Source organism: Microcebus murinus, chromosome 14, assembly GCF_040939455.1.
Source record: "Microcebus murinus isolate Inina chromosome 14, M.murinus_Inina_mat1.0, whole genome shotgun sequence".
NCBI classification, from domain to species: Eukaryota; Metazoa; Chordata; class Mammalia; order Primates; family Cheirogaleidae; genus Microcebus; species Microcebus murinus.
The window spans coordinates 69,607,455-69,634,153 of record NC_134117.1 but is presented as its reverse complement, the minus strand read 5'-3'; the positions used below and the strand labels follow the sequence as shown (position 1 = coordinate 69,634,153).

General features: G+C 39.3%; 1 protein-coding gene across 1 annotated transcript; it reads right to left on the bottom strand.

The window, feature by feature from the left end:
• Positions 1-24,058: 24,058 nt before the first annotated feature.
• On the bottom strand, positions 24,059-26,397 carry LOC105863676 (olfactory receptor 6C74-like). Its single transcript, XM_012751090.2, has 2 exons — positions 26,382-26,397; positions 24,059-25,029 (listed from the first exon to the last, which is right to left on the bottom strand). The coding sequence occupies exons 1-2, from the start codon at positions 26,395-26,397 to the stop codon at positions 24,059-24,061; spliced, it is 987 nt and encodes a 328-aa protein (XP_012606544.2).
• Between the last annotated feature and the right edge of the window lie 302 nt (positions 26,398-26,699).

The window sequence follows — 26,699 nt, the reverse complement described above, 5'->3', positions numbered from 1 at the left end:
CCTTACAGAGAGCATAATTCACAGTTGGAGCCAGCAATTGGTAAAACTACTTACAGTATGAATTTCTCGAGACTAAGTGTGGACTAGCTTAAGAGTTAAAACTACCAGTTGGCTAGTTTTAGGAGAACCACACACTTTTGTGAATTTTACCTTCAGAAACCCAACGGGGTTTTTATAGTGAAAATCAGGAAAAATAAAAGGGGCCCCTGTGCTTCAGGCAAGGACTGGGGAAAGTTGTCATTTTGAAATATGTCCAAGGATTTCTGTTCTATGTGACCAGGTCCTTCCCTCAGTAGAAACTACTTTTCTGAAGTCTGGTCTGACCTAAGAGAAAGCCAGTTAGGTTTATCAATTTTTTTCTGGTCTGCCAGTCTCACACAAAGGGAAGAAAAAAGGTTAAGAAATTCTTTGACGTTCATAGCCCAGGGACTCAGGCCCACTTATAAAATGTATATTCAATCATAAGATTATAGAATGTTTTTCTTCTCCAATACTTTGCCACATCATCAATAGGGCTCCAGTATGATAATAATGGATTACAACCAACAGAGATACAAGACATGATCATATTTAAGGACCTTCTAGGGAAATCCAAAGACAACAGGGGACACAAACAAGAACACTAGAGGAAATTAAAAGCTTTGAAATCTATAGGTATAGTAACTTTTTTGGTTTCTCTTTGAGCTGAGGCCTTATTATAACATATTACCCATGCAGATCTCATACTCTTATACTCAAGGAATTGTCCTGCTTCAGACTCCTGTGTAGCTTGAATTAAAGGCACAAGTCACCACACCCAGCTAGGTATAGTAAACTTAAAACACAGCCTAACTCTAAGCCAGGAGGAAAGCTGGTGTAGCTATATCAATTTCAGGCAAAGGAGATTTCAGAGCAAGAAATTTTTCAAAGATAAAGAAAGGCATTATATAATTACAAAGAGGCCAATTCTCAAGAAGACAACAATACTCAATATGTATATACCTAACGACAGAACATCAAAATACACAAAACAAAAACTGACAGAACTGCAAGGAGAAATAGATTAATACATTATTATATTGGGGGACTTAAAAACACCTCTACCAGTAATTGATAGAACCAGTAGAAAGAACATCAATAAGAACTTGTTTGAATTGGGCAGCAATTTATTAGATCAATAAATTTGATCTAATTAATGTCTATATAAGAATCCATCCAACAACAGCAGAATACACATTCTTATAATGCTCACATGGAAAATTTGCCAAAATAGACCACTTCTGGGCCATAAAACACACCTCAATAAATTTAAAGGAATATAAATGATATAATGTCTGCTCTCAGAAAACAATGAAATTAAGCTAGAAGTTAATAACAAAAAAATAACTATAAAACTCCCAAATATTTGGAGGTTAAACAGCACACTCCTAAGTAACACATGAGTCAAAGATGAAGTCTTAAAAGAAAATTTTAAAACAGTTTTAGTTAAATGGAAATAAAAACACAGCTTATCAAACTTTTTGGGATGCAGCAAAAGTGATGCTTAGAAACAAATTTATAGCATTGAATATATATATTAGAAAATAAAGAGGATCTAAAATCAGTAACCTAAGATTCTACTTTGGCAACTTAGAGAAAGAAGGGTTATATAAACCTAAGCAAGCAGAAGAAAACAAATAATAAAAATTAGTGCAAAAAACAAGGGAATTGGAAGATGAGAAAACAATAGACAAATCAATAAAAGGAAACTTTTAAAAACAAGATCAATAAAATATATACATTTCTAGCTATCATCAATGATTTAAACAAACAGCTATTACATGTTCATGAATAGGAAGACTAAATATTGTCAAGATGCCAGTTCTTCCCAAATTGATCTATGGATTAACTTTGACCCCAATCTAAATTCCAGCAAGTTATTTTGCAGATATTAACAAACTGATCCTACAGTTTGTGTGGAGAAGCAAAATATTCTGAAATGTTAACACAAGCCTAAAGGAACAGAACAACATCAGAAGACTGACACTATCCAATATCAAAGTTAGTATAAACAGTTAAAGTCATCAAGACAATCTGATTGGCAAAAGAATAGACAAATCAATCAATAAAATCTAATGAAAGACACGAAAAAGACCCACACAAATATAGTCGAGTGATATTTTATAATACAAAGGACCAAAGGCAATTCTCTAGAAAAATGATAATCTTTTCAATAAATGATGCTGGAAAAACCAGATATCCACATGCGGAAAAAAAAATGAATGTAGGCACAGCCTTATACTATTCACAAAAATAAGCTCCAAATGAATCATAGACCTAAGTGTAGAAAGCAAAAGTATAAAATTCCTGGAAGATAACATAACAGAAAATTGAGATGACATTGTATGTGTTAATGACTTTTAGGTACACCACCATGAAAGAAAAACTTTAAGTGGAACTTTATTAAAGTCTGCAAAGGACTGTTAACAGAATTAAAAGGGAAAGCCACAGTCTGAAAGGAATCTTTGCAAAACACATAACCTGATAAAGGATGTGTACCCAAAATATAAAGAACACTTAAAATTTAACAATTAAAAAATCAAGCAACTAAAAAATAGGGAACAGATCTGAACTGATACCTCAAGAAAATATATGGATGGTGAACAAGTGTATACAAAGATGCTCAACATATGTCATTAAGAAATTGCAAATTAAAATAATAATGTGTGAGAGAAACAAAAGGTGGAAGAGCAAGGGCACTACTAATCAGAGCATCTCTGTAAGAAGGAAAAATTTTAGATAAAATACACAGACAAACACACAGACAAACACTGATCCAAGAGGGTCTGAAGGAAGGGTGCCTGAATCTACAGGAGACTCCACGGGAAGAGATTGTGGAGCAGAACTAGAAGGAGAAAGGCATTGGTGGGGATTAAGCTCAGAGAGGCTCAGAGACCAGTGAGAAGCATATGTGAATTGGCTAACATCCCCCTCCCTCACATCTCAGACTGCTGGTGGGCTCCTGAGCTGCTAGAGAGATCTTCTGAAAAAGTGAGCCCAGAGACTGCTGCCATCAATGAACAGAGAGCTTCTTGCAGACAGGGCATCAGGCTCTCACCCCTGCAGGGTGGCTCCCACTCCACAGCCCTGAGCTGGATGGCAGGTACCATGTTGCTTCTCTACCCACTGGGCACCTTTGTCCCCCCAAAGGGGGCCTCAACCCATCAGGTTTGTTTTTTTTTGCTCATCCCCACACAGACACTTCCCAATTTCATCCCAGAATGCAGGAGCCACAGGGGTCCTGGGTGATATGTGTGACTTTAGAACCCCATAATTTTGGGTGGACTGCCTCCTGGAGAAAGGGTTGGACATAACCAGAGGGTTGACTTTCCTTCACCTAGACTCTTCTTTGTCTCTTCTCTTCCCCCAACTGTGGCTTCTGAGAGAGACAATTGAGCCACCACATGCAGACTTCCACAGGGAACAGGGCTCAGACTTTTCCTTTTGGGGTCCTGCAGCAGAGGGAGGGGTGTTCTGACTGTGAACTCCCTGCCTGCTGGCTTTCCCTGGTACTGCTTTCCCAGTGACTCCAGAAGAACACGACACATCCCAAGGTGTGACACTGAATCAGCTTGGGCACCCCATGAGAGAGATGTGGGACCAGTGTCCTCCCTGGAGTGGTCGGGGTTTAATCTTTGGGGCCTGGGAAATGGACCTACAGGCCAGATGCTGTATATTCAGGTCTCGATTGCATTACCTAGGGGCACAAAGGGTATATTTGTAAATTATTCTCTTGAGTTGTGGGCACCTGCAGGGGCAGAAAAGTGGTGAGAGTGCAGAATGGGTTCTAGCTGTGGCATGCTCTCAGGGCACCCCTCCTCCTGCAACAGGTCTACACTCAGTGTAGGCTGGGATGTTGGGCAGGGAATCTGCCAGCTCACATCACTGTTGTGGAGATGCTTGGCCAGTTTGAGACCTGGGATAAACTGGAATGAGGAGGATGGAAAGGAGTGAGGCCTGCTCCAGACTGCCAGACAGTGGGTCTCAGACAGCCCACATTCACATGTCAAATTTTTGGTTGAATGAGGCCACTTCACCCCCTCCCTGGAAGCATTGGCAAGAGGCAAGGAATAGACCTTTGACTTCTGCTAAAAGCATTTGTGGAGCTAGAGAACAGTTTCACCCAACTGAGTCATACCCAGCCTTACTCCCCTCACTCTTGCTGAGGTGGAGAATAAAGAGACACCTGGAGGCTGGGCGTGGTGGCTCATGCCTGTAATCCCAGCTCTCTGGGAGGCTGAGGTGGGCAGATCATTTGAGCTCAGGAGTTCAAGATCAGCCTGAGGAAGAGTGAGACACTGTCTCTATGAAAAAATAGAAAGAAATTGGCTGACTAACTAAAAATATATAGAAAAAATTATCCGGGTATGGTGGCATATTCCTGTAGTCCCAGCTACTTGAGAGGCTGGGGCAGAAGGATTGCTCAAGCCCAGGAGTTTGAGGTTGCTGTGAGCTAAGCTGATGCTATGGCACTCTAGATTCTCCTGAGAAATAAGAGCTCATCATCTCACCAAAAAACAACATTGCAGCTTGTTTCTTCTGGCAAGTGCTACCTACTGACAGGGAGGTCAATTTACACAGTCTTTTATTGCACTTACTGACTCATCATAAAGCGTGTGGCCAATTCTCATGCACAAGAACCACCCACTGGCTCAGATATCAAACTGCATGTGCCATTGTTTAAACAAAAGAAAATCCAAAGGTAAGAAGCAACAGCTGTCCCAAATGGGAAGGAATCAGCAAAAGAACTCCAGATATATGAAGAATCAAAGTGAAAGGACATCCTCTAAAAGGGAACACCAACTCTCTAGCAATGGGTATCAAACAAAGTCACCATATTGAAAAGACAGAGGAAACATTTCAGACATGGATTATAACAAAGCTCAATGAAATGCAAGATAAACTGGAAACCCAACACAAAGAAACCACAAAAAGAATGTGGGAAATGAATGAAAAATTCACCAAAGAAATTGAAATATTAAAGAAAAATCAAACAGATCTTCTGGAAATAAAAAATTTATTCAAGGGGCCGGGCGCGGTGGCTCACGCCTGTAATCCTAGCTCTCTGGGAGGCCGAGGCGGGCGGATTGCTCAAGGTCAGGAGTTCAAAACCAGCCTGAGCAAGAGCGAGACCCCGTCTCTACTATAAATAGAAAGAAATTAATTGGCCAACTAATATGTATATAAAAAAATTAGCCGGGCATGGTGGCGCATGCCTGTAGTCCCAGCTACTCGGGAGGCTGAGGCAGAAGGATCTCTCGAGCCCAGGAGTTTGAGGTTGCTGTGAGCTAGGCTGATGCCACGGCACTCACTCTAGCCTGGACAACAAAGCGAGACTCTGTCTCAAAAAAAAAAAAAAATTATTCAAGGAATATAAAACACAATGGAAAGCCTTAAGAGCAGGTTGGATAAAGCAGAAGAAAGAATTATAGAGCAAAGACAACATCTTTCAATTCAACAATTCAGTTGCAGAGATAGAGGAGAGAAATAAGAGAAAAGAGCAAAGCCTACAAAAAATATGAGATTATGTGAAGAGGCTTAACACAATAATCATTGACATTCCTGATGGTGAAGAAAAAAATATACAAGGGTTTGATAATCTATTTCAGGGAAAATTGAGGAAAATTTCCCTGGCATTGCTAGAAATCTAGATATTTGTGTACAAGCAGCTCAAAGGACTCTGGGAGATTCATTACAAAGAAGAAAACACCATGACACATAGTCATCAGAGTGGTCAAAATAAACATGAAAGAAGCCCTTCTATGAGCTATAAGGTGAAAGCCTGACATAGCTTACAAAGAAAACTCATTAGACTAACTGCAGAATTCTCAACTGACACCTTACAAGCTAGAAGTGCCTGGGACCCCACTCTCACTCTTCTCAAACAGAATAATGTCCAGCCTAATATTTTGTATCCTACAAAACTAAGTTTCATTTATGTTGGGAAATTAAAGCATATTTCAGAGAAGTAAACTCTGAGGGAATTTTTCAAAACAAGACTGCCCTGCAGGAAGTAATCAGAACTGCATTACACATGCAACAGCACAAAAAAACACAAACCAGTGTAAAATCATCCAAAAGCTGAAGGTCAAAGGCTAGATACCACAATGTCTCAAGACAAAACAAAGCAAAAATGTTCTGCTCAACAGGATGAACAGAAATCCTCCCAACTTATCATTATTTAAATAAATGTGGAAGGCTTGAACTTCCCACTCAAGAGTCATAGGCTCACTGAATGTATCATATGGTCTTTGCTTTTACTTCTGTTTATGTGGTGAATTTTTTTTGAGTCATCTCATTAGATTGTTGATTTGTGATCTTTTTGTCTTTTTGATATAGAGCTGGAGCTCATTCTACTAAGTGAAATATCAGAATAATGGAAAAACAAATACCACATGTACTCACCGTCAAATTGCTATTAACTAATCAATGCTTATGTGCACATATAGTAGTAACATTCATCCGGTGTCTGGCAAGAGGGACACAGGAAAAGGAGATAAGTTTATTCACACCTAATGGGTGCACTGCATACCACCTGGGGTATGGACATGCTTCAAGCTCTGACTCAGGTGAAGCAAAGACAATATATATAACCTAAACATTTGTATCCCCATAATATACTGAAATAAGAAAACATAAGTTTAAAAAAGGAAAAGAAACTTGAGTTGTTTACACATCTTTGCAATTATGAATTGTGATGCTATAAACATTCGAGTGCAAATGTCTTTATTATAGAATGTCTTTTTTTTCTGTTGGATAGATGCCTAGTAATTGGTGGGGCAAACAGCATTACATCTAACCAAAATGTTTGTAGTCCCATAATATCCTGAATTTTAAAAAATGTAAAAGGAATAATTAAATGAAATTGATAACAAAAGAACTATATGAAAGATTAAGGAAACAAAAATCTGGTTCTTGGAAAAATAAACAAAATTGACACCTCTCACTAGATAAACCAGAAGCACAAAAGAGAGGATTCTCATAAACTCAATCAAAAATGACAAAGGAAGAGAACATCAAGATGGTGGATGAGAAACACGGCCAGACAGAGCGTCTCTGCAGAAAAGACAAATTCTAGCAGAAATTAGAAGAAAGAAGCAAGAAGATGAGCACACATCAGACAAGGGTCGGAAGGAGGGGTACCTGAGACCATGGGACACTCCACGGGAGGAGGTTGCAAAGGAGAACTGGAAGCAGAGACCTCGGGAGCAGCCTGGAGACCAGCAGAATGGTAGGTGGCGTAGTTAACTCTCCCCTCCCTTGCATCTCGGACTGCTGGTGAGCTCCCCAGCGGGTGGAGAGACCTGTGGACACCAGCCCAGAGACGGCCACAGTCAGCAAGCCATAAGCCTGTAGCAGATGCGGCACCAGGCTCCCAACTCCTGCAGGCCATTTCCCTGTGCATAGACCCGAGCAGCAGCAGGCACCATATTGTCTCCTTCTCCCCTCCCCCGACCCTATCCGCAGTTGCCGAGAGAGACAATGTACCCACCAGCCTGAGGCACCTCCAGGGAATAAGACATTCCATTTTGGGGCCCTACAGCTGACTGAGGGAAACTAAGATGGTGAGCTCCCTATCTACCAGGCCTCCCAGGTGCTGCTGGCATGGTAATCCAAGGAGAATGGGGCAGACCCTGAAGCTGAGAGACATAGACCCAGCTTGGGCTCCCCATGGGTGAATTGGGACTGGCACTCATCTCCCTTGTGGGGATATAGTTTGAACTCTGGGACTCAGAGGTCAGACCTGCAGACCAGATCCCATGCACCCAGGTCTGGCATTGCCTGGGGCACAGAAGGGATATACACCAACAGCCTACTGAGGTGTGTGTGTCTTCAGGGGCAGATCATCATCCTTGAGGGTAAACCTCCTCCCAAAGGGAGCTGTGTGCCCAGCCTGGTGCTGGCATCACAGCCAGGTTAGACCGGGTGGTGTGAGGTCTGGCCTGCTAGCAGAGGCCCAGGAGTAGCAGTGGAGTTGGGGAGGGTGGAAAGAAGCAAGGCATGCTCCAGAATGCAGGTCTCAGACAGCCCCAACCCACACGCAGTCTTTATGACTGAGTGGAGCCATTCCAGCCCCTCTCTGACAGCTTTTCCTGGAAGCAGAGAACAGAACTTTGACTGCTGCTAACGGCACTGGTGGCACCTGAGGGCAGGCTTACCAAATCCAGCTCCACCCACACTCACTCCTAGACCAGCTTTCACTGAGGGGGAGAAAAGGACACACCTGGAAGTCCGAGGGCCCCACCCACCACCCGAGGCACTAGAGTGCCTCTCTAGAGGAACAAGAGCTGGTTACAGAACACAAAAACAACAGTGTAGCCTGTTCCTGCAAGCCAGTCCCACCTACTGACAGGTAGAACATTTTGCACACCATTTTCATGGCACCTACTGACTCATCATATAGGGAGTGGTTGAATCTCACCCACAGGCACAACCTACTGGCTCCGAAACTAAACAAGGTGTGTGAATACCCCCAAAAAAAAGCCTAAAGGAAAGAAGCAACAACTGATCGACATGAGAAGAAATCAGTGAAGAAACTCCAGAAATATGAAAAACCAAACGGAAACCACACCCCAAAAGAGGAGCACCAGCACCCTAGAAATAGACACCAACCAAAATCAGGCAACCAAAATGACAGAAGAGGAATTTTGAATGTGAATCATAAGAAAACAATGACCTGCTAGAACAATTCGATAACAAACACAAAGAAACCACAAAAAGCCTCCAGGACCTGGAACAAAAATTCAATAAAGAAATTGATACAATGAAGAAAAGTTTAACCGAACTCCTGGAAATGAAGACTCAATTCAGGGAACTACAAAATACAGTGGAAAGCCTCAAGAACAGGGAAGATCAAACAGAAGAAAGAATCTCAGAGATTGAAGATAACACCTTTCAATTAAATAAATCAGTCACAGAGATAGAGCAGAGAAACAAGCAAAAAGAGCAAAGCCTACAAGAGATGTGAGATTATGTGAAGAAACCTCATATCAGGATCATAGGGTTACCAGAAGGGGAAGAAGAAAACACTCACGGTTTGGACAAGCTATTTGAAGATATAATAAAGGAAAATTTCCCAGGCCTTGCTCAAAATCTTGATATACAAGTTCAAGAAGCTCAGAGGACCCCTGGGAGATTCAATGCAAACAGGAAGACGTCACGACATGTAGTCATCAGACTGACCAAAATATCAACTAAAGAGGCCCTTCTAAGAGCTGTAACACGAAAGAAGCAAGTAACATACAAGGGAAAGCCAAATCGAATAACACCAGACTTCTCTACTGAGACTTTACAAGGAAGGAGAGACTGGGGCCCCATTCTCACTCTTCTGAATCAAAACAATGCCCATCCTGGAATCTTATTCCCTGCAAACTAAGTTTTGAACATTAAGGAGAAATCAACACATTCTCAGATAAGGAAAGACTGAGGGAATTCACCAAGACAAGACCAGCCCTTCAAGAAGAACTCAATACAGTATTACCCACAGATCAGCACAATAAACACTCACAAATGTAAATCTTCTCAAAGCTAAAGATCAAAGCCCAGATACTACAATGGCTCAAGAGAGAAAACAAAGCAACAAAGTTCCACCCAACATAATGAACAGAAATCTGCCCTACTTATAAGTTATCTCAATAAAGGTGAATGGCTTGAACTCCCCACTCAAGAGATATAGGCTGGTCAAATGGATAAAAAATAACACAAGCCAAGTATCTGCTGCCTTCAGGAAACACATCTAACCTGCAAGGATGCAATTAGACTAAAGGTTAAGGGGTGGAGAACAATATTTCAAGCAAACAGAAGCCATAAGAAAGCTGGCGTGGCAGTGCTGATTACAGATAACTTAGTTTTTAAATCAACAAAAGTAATAAAAGTCAAATAAGGTCACTATATAATGGTGAAGGGTACAGTTCAAGAAGGAGACATAACAATTCTAAGTATATATGCACCCAATGTTGGTGCACCCAGATTCATAAATCAAACTCTACTTGATCTAAACAAATGGATAAACAAAAACACCATAATAGTTGGAGATTTTAGCACCCCACTGACAACACAGCACAGATCCTCCAAACAGAAAATCAACAAGGAAATAATGGACTTAAACAGAACCCTAGAACAAATGGCGCTAACTGACATTTACAGGACATTATACTCCAAACCACTGAATATATGCTCTTCTCATCAGCTCATGGGTCATTCTCTAAGATTGACTATATGCTAGGACACAAAGCACATCTCAAACAACTTCAAAAAATAGAAATTATGCCAACTCAATAACCAACACAAAGAAACCACAAAAAGCCTCCAGGACCTAGAACAAAAGTTCTCTAAAGAAATAGACACAATGAAGAAAAGTTTAACCGAACTCCTGGAAATGAAGAGTTAATTCAGGGAACTACAAAATACAGTGGAAAGTCTCAAGAACAGGGTAGATCAAACAGAAGAAAGAATCTCAGAGATTGGAGATAACACCCTCCAACTAAATAAAACAATCACAGAGATAGAGCAGAGAAACAAGAGAAAAGAGCAAAGCCTACAAGAGATGTGGGATTGTGTGAAGAAACCTAATGTGAGGGTCATAGGGTTACCAGAAGGGGAAGAGGACAACACCCAAGGGTTGGACAAGTTATTTGAAGATATAATAGAGAAAGATTTCCCAGGCCTTGCTCAAAATCTTGATATACAAGTTCAAGAAGCTCAGAGGACCCCTGGGAGATTCAATGCAAACAGGAAGACGTCACGACATGCAGTCATCAGACTGACCAAAATATCAACTAAAGAGGCCCTTCTAAGAGCTGTAACATGAAAGAAGCAAGTGACATACAAGGGAAAGCCAATTTGAATAACACCAGACTTCTCTAATGAGACTTTACAAGGAAGGAGAGACTGGGGCCCCATTCTCACTCTTCTGAAACAAAACAATGTCCACCCTAGAATCTTATTCCCTGCAAAACTAAGCTTCATATATTATGGAGAAATAAAGACATTCTCAGACAAGCAAAGTCTCAGAGAATTCACCAAGACAAGACCAGCCCTACAAGAAGTACTGAAAACAGTGTTATGCACGGAACACCATAATAAAAACTCACGAATATAAAAACAACCAAAACCCAAAGATAAAGGCCAGATTATACAATGGCTCAAGAGAGAAATCAAAGCAACAACATCCAACCCAACAGAATGAACAGTAATCTACCTTACCTATCAGTTCTCTCAATAAATGTGAATGGCTTAAACTCTCCACTCAAGAGACATAGGCTGGCTGAATGGATAAGAAAATACAGGCCAAGTATATGCTGTCTTCAGGAAACACATCTAACCTGCAAGGATGCATATAGACTAAAAGTAAAATGGTAGAGATCAATATTCTAGGAAAGTGGAAGCCAAAAGAAGTCTGGCATGGCAGTTCTAATTTCAGACGATTTAGTTTTTAAAGCAACAAAAGTAGTGAAAGACTAAGAGGGTCATTATATAATGGTAAAGGGCACACTTCAACAAGAAGAGATAACAATTTTAAATATATATGCACTCAACTTAGGTGCACCCAGATTCATAAAGCAAACCTTACTGGATCTAAGCAAATAGATTAATAGCAACTCCATAATCACCAGAGATTTCAACACCCCACTGACGGCATGAGACAGATCCTCCAAACAGAAAATTAATAAAGAAATAATGGACTTAAACAAAACCTTGTAACAACTGGGTCTGACTGACATCTACAGGACCTTCTACCCCAAAGCCACTGAATATACGTTCTTCTCATCAGCTCACGGGACATTCTCTAAGATTGACCATATCCTAGGACACAAAGTAAACCTCAAGAAATTTAAAAAAATAGAAATCATAACATGTACCTTCTCAGATCACAGTGGAATAAAAGTAGAAATCAACCGTAACAGAAACTCACATTTCTACACAAAAACGTGGAAATTAAACAACCTCCCACTAAATGATTACTTCATAAATGAAGAAATCAAGATGGAAATTAAAAAATTCTATACTCCTACACTGCTGGTGGGATTGCAAATTAGTTCAACCTCTGTGGAAAGCAATATGGAAATATATTAAAGCAATACAAGTCAATCTACCATTTGATCCAGCAATCCCATTGCTGGGCATCTACCCAAATGATCCAATGACACTCTACAAAAAAGACACCTGCACTCGAATGTTTATAGCAGTACAATTCATAATGTGGAAACAGCCCAAGTGCTCATCAATCCAAGAATGGATTAATAAAATGTGGTATATGTATACCATGGAGTACTATTCAGCTCTAAGAAACAATGGTGATATAGCACATCTTATATTTTCCTGGTTAGAGCTGGAACCCATATTATTAAGTGACATTTCCCAAGAATGGAAAAACAGCACCACATATACTCACCAGCAAATTGGTTTTAACTGAACAGCACCTAAGTGGACACATAAGTACTGCAGTAATAGGGTATTGGGCAGGGGAGAGGGGGGCGGGTATATACATATATAATGAGTGAGATGTGCACCATCTGGGAGATGGTCATGCTGGAGACTCAGACTTGTGGGGGGAGGGGGGGAAATGGGCATTTATTGAAACCTTAAAATCTGTACCCCCATAATATGTCGAAATAAAAAAAGAAAAAAAAACCACAATGAGATATCACTGAACTCCAGTGAGAATGGAAATTATCAAAAAGTCCCCAAACAACAAATGCTGGCGTGGATGCAGAGAGAGAGGAACACTCCTACACTGCTGGTGGGACTGCAAACTAGTTCAACCTCTGTGGAAAGCAATATGGAGATACCTTAAAGTGATCGAAGTACATCTACCATTTGATCCAGCAATCCCACTACTGGGCATCTACCCAAAAGATTGAAAGTCACTTTATGAAAAAGACACCTGCACTCGAATGTTTATAGCAGCACAATTCATAATTTCAATGGTCTGGAAACAACCCAAGTGCCCATCAATTCATGAGTGGATTCATATAATGTGGTATATGTATACCATGGAGTACTACTCAGCTTTAAGAAACAATGGTGATATAGCACCTCTTGTATATTCCTGGATACAGCTGGAACCCATTCTACTAATTGAAGTATCTCAAGAATAGAAAAACCAACACCACATGTTCTCACCAGCAAATTGGTATTAATGGATCAACACCTAAGTGGACATATAGGAGTAACATTTATCGGGTGCCAGGAGGGTGGGAGGGGGGAGAAGGGGTTGGGTATACAACCACAAAGAGTAAGGTGTGCAACATTTTGGGGATGGACACACTTGACACTCTTACTCTAAGGGGGAGGGGGGCATGGGCAATATATGTAACCTTAACACTTGTACCCCCATAATATGCTGAAATTAAAAAAAAATGAAAAAGGAGAAATCACAACTGATACCATGGAAATAAAAAATATCATCTATGAATAGTATAAAAATCTCTAGGCACAAAAATTTGAAAATGTGTTAAATGGAGAAATTCTTAGAAACACATAGCCATCCTCCATCACAACCAAGTGGGATTCATCCCAGAAATGCAGGGTTGTTTCATCATATGCAAATCTATAAATGTAATTCACCAAATAAACAGAAGTAAAAACAAAGATCACATGATCCTCTCAATAGATGCAGAAAAAGCATTCAACAAAGTGGAGCACCCATTTATGACAAGAACAATAACAAAATAGGCATAGGAGAGTTACCTCAAAATGATAAAAGCCACATACAAAAAACCCACAGCAAATATGATACTGATCAGGGAAAAATTGAAAGGGTTTCTGCTTAGAACTGGAACCAAGCAAAGTTGTCCTCTATCACCACTTCTATTCAACATAGAAGTCATAGCCAGATCAATCATATAAATGCTGATTACAGGTGCTGGAAGTCCTAGCCAGATCAATCAGAGAAGAGAAAAAAAAATCAAGGGGAATCAAATGGCAGCAGAAGAGGTTATACTATTGCTCTTTGCTGACGATATGATCTTATATTTAGAAAACTCCTAATATTCTGCCATGAGACTACTGGAATTGATAAATAATTTCATGAAAGTCTCAGGTTACTAAATCAATGTACACAAATCAGTAGTATTCCTATACACCGAGAACAATCAAACTGAGAGTCAAATCAAAGATCCAATACCTTTACAATAGCAACAATGAAAATAAAACGCCTAGGAATATATTTAACTAAGGAGGTAAAAGACCTCTACAGGGAGAACTATGAAACACTGAGGAAGGATATACAAGGGGATGTGAACAGATGGAAAATCATACCATGCTCTTGGATTGGCAGAAACAACATTTTTAAAATGTCTATATTACTCAAAGTGATCTACAGATTCAATGAAATCCCTATTAAAATAACAACATCAATTTTTGAAATCTAGAAAAAATAATTATATGCTTTGTTTGGAATAATAGAAGACCTAGTATAGCTAAAACAACCTTAAGCAAAAAGAATAAATTGGGAGGCATCAATTTATCTGACTTCAAGTTATGCTACGAGGCAATAGTAACCAAAACAGCATTGCACTGACACAACAACAGAGACATAGGATACTAGAACAGGACTGAGAACCCAGATATAAATTTATCCTCTATGGCCATCTGATCTTTGACAAAGCAGACAAAACATTTACTGGGGAAAAGAATCCCTAATTCAATAAATGGTGCTGGGAAAATTGGATAGTCACATGTAGAAGATTGAAACAGGATCTGCCCCTCTTGCCTCTCACAAAAATCAACATACAATGGATAACAGACTTAAACCTAAGGCATGAAACCTTGAGATTTCTAGAAATAAACTTCGGAAAATCTCTTATCTACATCATCCTAAGCAAAGAATTTATGAAGAAGACCCTAAAAGCAATCACAGAATCAATAAAAATAAATAAATGGGACCTCATCAAATTAAAATCTTCTGCACAGCAAAAGAAACTATCACTAGAGTGAGTAGATAACCTACAGAGTGAAAATATTTTCATGCTATACATCTGATAAAGGGCTGATATATAGAATCTATATAGTACTCAGAAAAATCGGCAAGAAAAAATCAAACAACCCCATTAAAAAGTGGACAAAGGACATGAACAGAAACTTTTCCAAAGAAGTTAGACTAATGACCAACAAACATGAAAAAAATGCTCAACATCTCTAATCATCAGGGAAATGTAAATCAAAACCACATTAGATATCACCTAACTCCAGTGAGAATGGCTTTTATGAAAAAGTCCCATAACAATAAATGTTGTCATGGATGTAGAGAGATGAGAACCCTCATACACTGGTGGTGGGACTGCAAACTAGTACAACCTCTATGGAAAGCAATACAAAGATGCCTCAAAAAGCTACAAGTAGAACTACCATTTGATCCAGCAAGTCCACTACTGGGTATTTACCCAAAAGAAAAGAAGACATTCTAAAGAAAAGACATCTGCACTCAAATGTTTATAGCAACAGAATTCACAATTACAAAGATGTGGAAATAATCCAGATGCCCATCAATACATGAGTGGATTAACAAAATGTGGTATATGTATACTCTGGAGTACCACTAAGCCATTAAAAATGATGAACTACCTACTGTATCATCCTTAGTGGAGCTGGAGCCCATTCATGTTAATGAAATATCACAAGAATGGAAAAACAAACACCACATATACTCACCATTAAATTGGTACTAATTAATCAACACTAATGTGCACATAAGGGAAGTAACATTCATAGGATGTCGGGCAGGTATGAGGAAGGAGGATGGGATGGGTAAATCCACACCTAACAAAGGAGTTGCATGCTGTCTTGGGGATGGGCATTCTTGTCAGGTGGTGCAAAGGCAGTTTACATAACCAAAGCATTTCTACCCCAATAATACTCTGGAATAAAAATAAAATAAAATAAAAAGTAAATAAATAAACAATAACGCAATACCACTACACATTTAGAATGATTAAATCTCAAAAACTGACAATAAAAAAAGCTAAGGAGGATACAGAACAACAGCAACTCTCATTCATTGTTGGTAGAAACGCAAAATAGTGCATGTACTTTGGAAGTTATTTGTTTCTTACAAATTTGTGAGAAATATAGTCATACCATACAACCTAGTAATTTCACTTCTAGCTAATTACCAAATTAATTTCAAAATTTATGTCCACAAAAATACTTGCACACAAATTTTGATAGTACCTTTAATAATAATCACCAAAAACTGGAAGCAACTAAGATTCACTTCACGAGGTAAATGAATAAATACACTGATACATCTAGATAATGGAATATTAATTGGCGATAAAAAATGAACTATCGAGCCACTAAAAATATGAAGGGATTTTTATTAATAAATGCATATTGCTAAGTGAAAGAAGGCAGTCTTAAAAAGCTATTGCATAACTCCAACTAAATGACATTCTGAGAAAGGCAAAACTACAGAAAATCAAAAGATCAGCGGTTCAGGGAGAAGGTTAGAAAGATTCTGGGAAAACAATTATGTAATGATGGATACATAAAATTATGCATTTGTCAAAACCTGTAGAACTGTAAAACTCAAAGAGTGAACCCTAATGTAAACTATGAATTTAAGTTAATAATAATATATCAATACTGATTAAGCGGTTGTATTAATAACAAATGCACCACACTAATGTACCATTTCTAAACTGCAAGGTGAAGATACAGTTGTCCAGTAACTACACGGATGGAATTTCTCTCTAGCTTTATTATTACACAGAGTGATCTGATATATTAGGAGACAATCACATGACCTTTACTGACAGTTTTAACTCAGTGTGAAAGTTGTAATCATTTGGGGATCAGAGATAAGAGGGGCTCTGGAGGTAGGTTAAGCTTTAGATACCAGGAAAGGGTGATATCACCTCAGGGTTCTACTGTAGAAATGAGGCCAGCACAGAAATACTGGAATGAAAAGAGCAGACATTTTTAGAGATAACAAAGAGACCATGCTTTTCATATGCTAGTGTTTATGAGCAAGGTCCAATCCAGTGTTCTCTTCATCCAATTCAGAGGAGCCACAAGGTAACTGTCAGGAATTTGGGTGAGAACTCTGATCAGTGTGGCTGGGCAGCAATACTGTTTGCATGGACACTCTTCATACCTCTTTTCAGACAGCGGGAGATGAGGAGGAACAAATTAAGGGCAGTGAGAACTCCCTCCCTTACTTTATGAGCATCCACAGCCATTCTTCACATTTAACCGGCATTGATTCTGGTTTTGTCATGAGTAACCAGGTCTAGTAATCTCAGTGTCCTGTCTGCTTACTCAATGCCCTTCAAGTATTCCCAACAGCTTCTTGCCATCCTCATGCCCATCTTGTTTCAGCCAAAGCTTAAGGCCCAAGAGAAAACTCAAATACTAAAATGTTATTTTAGGCTGACAACAAATTGAGGAGGAAACTTTTGAATTTAAAATACCTCTCTTTGGTTCAGCTTAAAATTCCATATTTCCATAATATCCTCAACAAATCAAGAAATAGCAATTTGTTTTATATATACATGTGTGTATATGTGTGTGTGTGTATGTATGTGTGTGTGTATATTATTTTGGCATAGTTGGAGTTTTCCAGAATTTAGGAAAGCCAATATTTTAGTCCTATGGAAATCTTAGATTCCTTAGCTAATAAAGTTCAATCACAGGAAACATGGTTCAAACTGGCCATAATGAGTCACAGTTATTCCTTGGAGCTCCAAAACTGGTCCATTATCAACTTCACCAGCCCACATGGACAGTGTCAAATAACCACAAATCCAGACTTAGGTAAGGACAGAATTTATTCAATACTATTTATTGCGATAGTGAGAATGCTCAAATTGCAGGATCTGCAAGCATCTCAAAATCAAACAGATAAGGCTTTTCTTTCATGGACAGGAGTGACTGGGACAGCAGAAACTTTGTTGGGAAGGAGAGCCTCAAGTAGGGGGTAAGCTGGTGACAAAATCAGGTCCTCCCACGGGAAATTCTTCTCCTGTGACTGGACACTTCTCAGAATGAACTGTCAAGAAGAAATGTCCTGCAACAGGGTGTTTGCTCAGACTTCAGGCAAGCCAAAGCTTTAGGGGTGTGGGGAAAGGACAGAAGCCTGACGACCTTTGGTCAGGTCAAGGCTGTCGCAAGGCAGTGGGTAAGTGATGGGCAGTTGTGAACACTTGCTCAGACGCAAACCAGTTTGCTGTGGACCCACTGCAGGACAGACCCAGAGTGGAGACCCTCGCAGCTACTGACACCCAGTCAACACAGCTCCATTAGGATTCAATCAGTGTCCTAATGTCACCAGTTACTCCCCTGTCTCTCCAGAAGGGAAGACATACTCACACACTGTGGTCAGAAATGGAAGGTCCAGTGACCTCATGACATGTTTATCACTTGATGCAGCAGAAATTGGGAGCAAAACTCAGAGACACCTAGACCTCATTTGAATTTGGAATAGGATTGGATAGTGTCTGAAACTAATGGGATTCACTGGGCTTCCTCTTGGTTCTTCCAAGGTGATAACATTTTGGAAAGTAAATTATAGCATCTATGACCATGAATTTTTTTTGTTGTTTTATACAGTCTCAGTCTGTTGCCCGGGATAGAGTGCCATGATGTCAGCCTAGCTCACAGCAACCCCAAACTCCTGGGCTCAAGTGATCCTCCTGCCTCAGCTTCCCTAGTAGCTGGGACTATAGGCATGAGCCACCATGCCTGGCTAATTTATATATATATATATATATATTTTTTTTTTAGTTGGCCGATTAATTTTTTTCTATTTTTAGTAGAGATGGAGTCTTGCTCTTGCTCAGACTGGTTTTGAATTCCCCTGGCCTGACCAGGATCTTTTGATTTTATTTTATTTTATTTTTATTTTTGGATTTTATTGATTTGCATTATCGTTAGGATTTTATTTATTTATTTATTTCATCATATTATGGAGGTACAAATATTGTTAGGGTTATAAATATTGCCCCTGTCCCCCCTCCCTCCCCCCGATGTGTCCAATCCCCCGGTGGTGTGCATCACACACGTTATGGAAGCATACACCCCTTCCTCCTCCCCCCTACCGCCTGCCTACCACTGGATAAAACGTTTTGTTTTGATTTTTTTTTTGACATTTTGGTTACATTGTATATCTTTGCCTCTCCCTAAGAAGAGTTAGAGTTATGCCCTTCCCCTCCAAAATACTCGCCACCTCCCTAAGATTGGGTCCCCCCCCCAATCCCTGGTGAGCATTGCTACCATTTGAAAACCATAGTTTTAATCAGTCAGTACCAATTTGATGGCGAGTAGATGTAGAGCCCATTTTCCATATCTTGTGTTGCCTCACTTTGGATAATGGGCTTAAGCTTAATCCAGGATAGCATAAATGGTGCTAGCTCACCGTCATTTCTTAGGATTGAGTAATATTCCATTGTGAGGATATACCACATTTTAATTATTCACTCATGAATTGATGGGCTCTTGGGTTGTTTCCATGACTGTGCAATAGTGAATTGTGCTGCTATAAACATTCGGGTGCAGATGTCTTTATAATTGAATGTCTTATGCTCTTTTGGGTAGATGCTCAACAATGCTATTGCAGGGTCGAATGGTATTTCTATTTCTAGCTGTTTGAGGTATCTCCAAATTTTTTTCCACAAAGGTTGCACTAATTTGCAGTCCCACCAGCAGTATAGGAGTGTTCCTGTCTCTCCGCATCCTCGCCAGCATTTGTTGTTTTGGGATTTCTTGATATAGGCCATTTTCACTGGGGTTAGGTGGTATCTCTTTGTGGTTTTGATTTGCATTTCTCTAATAATTAGAGAAGTTGAGCATTTCTTTAACCTTTATCAGAGGTGTAGAGAGCAAATGTTTTTCTCCCACTCTGTGGGTTGTCTATTTGCTCTACTGATGGTTTCCTTGGCTGTGCAGAAACTTTTTAATTTGATCAGATCCTATTTGTTTATTTTTGATGCTGCAGTGATTGCCTTGGGGGTCTTCCTCAAAAAGTCTTTGCCTAGGCCAATGTCTGATAGGGTTTTCCCAACATCTTCTTCTAGGATTCTTAAGGTTTCATGCCTTAAGTTTAACTGACCAGGATCTTTTAAGGGCATGGTAACCAGGGTCTCAGACCCTTCTAGCATAAAAATACCCTAGACGGCAAGCAAACTAAGCCAACAGATAATCTGGCTGTCGGTGAAAGAAAATCTAGAATGCATGATAGTGGTAGGGGATGATAACTATATATGTGGCCTTGGAACCAGTTGCAACAGGAGGCATTGTAGCTTGCTGCTTACTGCTATAGGTCAGTGTTTTGGATTTTTGTTTTCTATTTTTAAAACTGGATTTTTGTTTTGGATTTTTGTTTTCTATTTTTAAAACTGGCTAACCACTCCATTGAAGAATAAGAACAAACTGGACCTAACGTGCTGGCCCAGTGAATCTTATTAGTGTAACAGGTAGATTGAAGAACGCACTGCTGGTGCCCCACCCATATATCCTTGCCATTCACCTTGACAGACAACCTATGGGTATTTACAGCAAATTCCTGCAACCTCTTCCAGAGTACGTTTTTCAGGCTGTGGGAGTATACTTATTCATGCATAAGTAGGCAGAAGTTCTGGAGAATGAATTTTCCCAGAAACAATCCTCAATAAATTATGAGTGGAAAATTGGTAAATTGGACTTCAGTAAAATTAAAACCTTTTTCTCTGTAAAATTCCTTTTTTAAAAGCCAATCTCAAAAGATTACATATTTTATGATTCCATTTGTATAACAGTTTGGAAATGAGAACATTCTAAAAATGTAGGACAGAATAGAAATTTCTTTGTGTTGGTAGTTTGGGGCAGGGGGCGGGGCGGGATGTGAGAACAACTATAAAAAGGGCCCCAAGAGGGATCTTTGCACTGTGGAACCATCCATTATCCTGACTGTGGTGGTGGTACATGAGCCCAAACATGTGCTAAAATTATCAACACTATAAACACAATCATACCCCCTCCCCACTCCCAGGCACACATGAGTACAAAAAGGTGCAATATTTTTAACCCTAACAATATTTGTACCTCCATAATATGATGAAATAAAAGGAAAAAAACTGGGAATATCTGAAAAAGAACGCTTAAATTGTTTCAATGTCAATATCATGATTATGATAGTAAACTATAGTTTTTCAAAATAGAGATCCATACACTTTTTGCCCATTTTTTGTAGAAAATGGGCAAAAAGTGTATGGATCTCTATTTGTTACAACTGCTTGTGAATCTATGATCATTTAAATAAAAATTTCAATAAAGAAAAGATAGTTTGGAAAGTTTAAGTAATAATATTTCATAATAGTTGTTATATACCTTAATAAATGGCAGATGCTTAATTTCTAATTCTAATGAAACAAAAATAATACTGCCGAATGCTAGCAAGAATGAGAAGAAACTGAGTCATCCATGCATTGCTGGTGGGAATGTAAAATTCTTCAGCCACTCTGAAAAACATTTTGCCAGTTTCTTACAAAACCAAACATGCAACTACCATACAACCCAACAATTGCATTAATAGGCATTTATCCCAGGTAATTGAAATCTTAAGTTCATACAAAAACCTGTACCTTGCCCGGCGCGGCGGCTCATGCCTGTAATCCTAGCACTCTGGGAGGCCGAGGCAGGCAGATCACGCAAGGTCAGTTCAAAACCAACCTGAGCAAGAGGACCCCATCTCTACTAACAATAGAAAGAAATTAATTGGCCAACTAAACCTATATATAGAAAAAATTAGCCAGGCATGGTGGCGCATGCCTGTAGTCCCAGCTACTCGGGAGGGTGAAGCAAAAGGATCGCTTGAGCCCAGGAGTTTGAGGTTGCTGTGAGCTAGGCTGACGCCATGACACTCTAACCTGGGCAACAGAGTGAAACTCTGTCTCAAAAAAAAAACCAAACAAACAAATAAAACCTGTACCTGAATGTTTACAGAAGCTTTACTTGTAATAGTTAACTATTGGAAACACCCCATATGTCCTTCAACTGATAAATTATTAGACAAAATGTGATACTTACATACCATGGAATAATATTCAGCAATAAAAATGAATGAAAAATTGAGGCATGGAACAACTTGGAAGAATCACCTGAGAATTATGCCATAGGAAGAAAGCCAATCCCAGGGGTTACATCCTATAAAATTTTACATACATACTCTGTCTGTCTGTCTGTCTCTCTCTCTCACACACACACACACATACACGTATGTTTATTTCTGAAAATGGAAAAGTTATAAAAGTCAGAACAGCTGCAGCAGGAGGGAAGTGTGTGTGGCTATAGAAGATCAACAGGAGGGATCCTTGTGGGATGAAATCTCCTGTATCTTGACCTTATCAATGTCAACTTTCTGGCTATGATATATTATATTTTGCAAGATGCTACCATTGTGGGAAATTGGGTAAAGGGGATATTGGATCCCTCTGTATTGTTCTTAAAACTGCATATGAATCTACAATTATCCTAAAATAAATACTTTATTATTTAAAAAAACGAGAGTTTTTTTTCCAGGGCAAATTAAAGAAAGATCACCCTAGGGGGCCTAGCTTTGTTCACTGGGATACTGGCTAAGGATTAGACTCAGAGTCCCATTTTGCTAAAAGGGCTCATTCATCCTTTAAGGGCTTTTATGGTGACTTCTTCCAGCTGAATTATGGCTTTACTAGAATGCAGTCCAGAGTTCTGACATCCAGGGATCAAGGGGCATGTTGTCTGCCCTCTAGGGAGCTCTCTGTACATAGACTAGGTATAGAAATTGTCTGCCTAAGTTATTTTGGGGAGACAGGAGAAACACAGACACAGCTCTCCTTGGCAGACCATAACTCCCAGAATAGCTTAGTCCAGCCATTCCCAGACATAATAATATAAATCACCTAACACTCTTTGAAAGTATAAGATCCTTTCTGAGAAAATTATGTCTTAAATACAATTAATTCTGAAGCAGAAAGGGAAAATATGGACTTAGTGAGACACAGAAAAAATCAAATGACACCATGCAGATGGGGACCCAGCAGAGACAGGCACTTCCCTCTAGTGCAACTGCCTTCGGGTGGGAGAGACTTTTCCATGCACTTGTAATCAAAATAACTGACTCCATTTTAATCCATTTTTGTCATTAATGCACTCATTATTTTTTAAAACTTTTCTAATTATGAATTCTTTTATTTTTTTCTGCATAAACTGTCAACCAGAATTAGCTTAACCCGGAAGACACACCATACCTACAACTAAAGTCATATTAGGGAAGACATCTCTTGCATGGGAGGAGAGAATTCGACAAGGGGACCACCTTTCTGCAACCCATTTGGTCTAGTGTCTGGCAACATGAATTACAGGAGAAAAATGAACAAATTTAAAAGGTTTTCGCTTTGTTTCTGGTTCAAGGAAGGATTAAAGATACCTTTCTTAATAATATTTGATGCAGCTGGAAAATGATAGAGTGAAAGTGCTAACAACCTGAAGTTACACAAAGCTGTTTATATCTCTAAAGCCAACAGATCCAAAAAGAAAACTTAGTAAGTTTCTGCTGATTCACTTACATGCAAAGAAACAATTAATTAATTACCATTAACTTTAATAAGGCTATTTAATATGACCTTATGCAATTTTCAAACCTTACCTTGAACACACAAGGTGGTTAAAAAAGGTGTTTCTGTCTATTTCTTCTTAGGTATAAGAAGGTTCAAGCAGAAGAATATATCATGGTGAGAAATTATTAAATATAATTGGCAACTTTTTAAAAATTAACTTAAAGATTATATATTATTTGACTTATATATATTAGGCTTTCCATAAATATTGCTTGAATTGAATTCATGTAAGACCAATGAGTAGATATCAAAGAAGATAATTTTATCACAGTATAGAGAACCTAATCTGAATTTTCAAGTAGTGCAAGGCATTGAGTTGCAAGATAAGGTAGTATCCATCTAGGTGAACATTACCATAAGCAAGATCACCATAAGCTGAGAATTTATGGAGAAGATTTCTGCAATGGTGGGAAAGTGAACTAGATGACCAAGGAGATGTACTTACTCTCCAAATACCTATTACCCTATTTGTGCAATTTCACCCTGGACAGAGCATCCCTCAGAGCCTGGTGAACCTGCTTGTTCCGCAGAGTGTAGATGACCGGGTTCAACAGCGGGGTCACCACCGTGTTCACAAGAGCAGCCTCTTTGTTGGAGTCCAGCCTGTCCCTTTGGTTCGGTTTCACATATATAAAGACACAGCTGCCATACATCAGAGAGAGGACAATGAGGTGGGAGGAGCAGGTAGAGAAAGCTTTCTGCCGCTCCTTGGCTGAGGGGAGACGCATGATTGTGACTATTACGTTGCTATATGCAATGATGGTTACAACAAGGGATGAAAACAAAATGAAGGAAATGAGGCCAAAGGCCAACATCTCAGCAGATCTGGTGTCAGAACAGGAGAGATGAATTAAGGAGCCAATATCACAGAAGAAATGTGGGATGACATTGGGGCCACAGAAGGACAGCTGGGAGACCGTGACGACCAGACCAGTGATGACGATGAAGGACAAAACATAGCAGAAGAAAACCAGAAGGAAACAAACCCTGAGATTCATCATGGTTGGGTAGTGCAGAGGTTTGCAAATGGCCAGGTAGCGATCCAAGGACATGGCAGCCATGAGGAAGAAAATTGTTGCCCCAAGTAATAAAAAAGAATAGGCCTGTGTGAGACAGTCAGCAAAGGGAATTGTTTGCCTTCCTAGAAGAAAGATGACCAGCAGTTTAGGAATAACTGTGGTGATAAAACCAAACTCACAGAAGGAGAAACTGCTGAGTAAAATATACATTGGTGTCTGGAGGCGATGGTCAGCCCAGGTGATGGTGATTATGAGCATGTTTCCCATGACAGAGCCCAGGTACGCCAGCAGGTGCACCAGGAACAGCACGTTCCCCAGGTGCTGGACAGCAGGGAACCCCTCCAGGATGAACTCCTGGACCGTTGTCTCATTCCTCAGCTTTATGGTTATGTCCATTTCTCTGTCTGTCATCAACCCTCTTTGATCTATTAGGCAGAAAATACTATCAATGAAGAATAAAGAATTTAATTGATGGCTACTATTATTGTTTAAAAAAAATCAATGTTTTCTTGCCATTACTATTTTTAGCAAAGAATCTTCTTTATGTTTCAATATTTTATTAAAAATTATTTGGCCTTTTACCATTGTTTAATTATAAAAATTGAAGGTTTATTTATTTATTTATTTTTTGGTTTTGTTTTTGAGAATACATTTTTGGTGCAACTTAGCTTTTCTGGAAAATAATACCTTTAAATAATATTCCATTTAAGTTAAATGATAAAAAATGAAATCATTATCTTTTGCAGACAAAAATAATAAGACTAACATATAACAATGAAGGCTGTCAACCCACAGAAAATGGTCTAGGATTTATCAGTCAGATCACCACAAGGGAAAGCTTTGACTATTTCTGCTGCAGGGTTTGGAAATTTCTGTCTTTCTTGAAAATGATTAGCCTTAACAATTTCCTCTTGAGTTAAGACATGAACCATCTACTGACTTTTTAATAGGTAAAACATAGGTACATCTCAAGTCAGAGTGTTCTTTTTTGTTTTTCCTTTCCATTAGCTAGGGGAAAGATCCTGGTTTGTTGGAAGAAAAAAGAAGCACGTGATCAAAGGAGCTGTCTCCTGTGAGCTACTTCTTGGTGAGTACTTGACTATGGGGGTGATTTGCAATCTCAATGATTTGCAATCACAGAAAAATCTTTCATGGAGTCACAGTGTAAGTCTGCATTTCAGGTATGACATACATTCTATGAAGCCCTCCCATGTACTCCCTTTAGCGCTCTGAAAATAGAAAGCATGAAAAAGCCACATTCCTCTCACCATATTCCAACCGATTTCTTTTCCTGAAGTCCATTCACTCAAGACCCTAGCCTTAGCAGGAAAGCCCACTCTCACAGTATCCATAACTACCCAGAAATCATGTCTAAAGAAGGGTTAGAAATAGTTACATGACTTCATTGTGCAGACTCAACTTATAAATACATAACGGGTGAACCAGGACCCCCTCCTTTATCAACCCAGCAGAATGGAAGTGTTGCCTTCTGCTATTAATCATAAATCACCCTTAAACATTCCCTTTTTCAGGGAACATTGTTACATGGGACGATTCTGATGTGGTTGGAATCACACCTGGGTGCCCACTGCAGTCACTAGAGGAACAAGAATTGTTTAAAAAGCCAGTACCCACCCAGAAACCAGATTAACTGACACTGAATCTTTGGGGAAGGGGTCTGGGCTTCTGTTACAAATGAGTGCTCTGGTGACTCAGTTACCATAGTTAAATTGTACTTCACTTAATTCTTTGATTTGTCCAGTCCTACTGCTTTCACTGTACATGATCCATAATACTGATTAAACATAACCAGCCTCTGGCTTAAATATTTGACCCATTAGATTGCAAATCATGCCCATGGTCAAGTACTCACCAAGAAGTAGCTCACAGGAGACAGCTTATTTGATCATGTGCTCCTTTTTTCTTCCAACAAACCAGGATCTTTCCCCTAGCTAATGGAAAGGAAAAACAAAAAAGAACACTCTGACTTGAGATGTACCTATGTTTTACCTATTAAAAAGTCAGTAGATGGTTCATGTCTTAACTCAAGAGGAAATTGTTAAGGCTAATCATTTTCAAGAAAGAC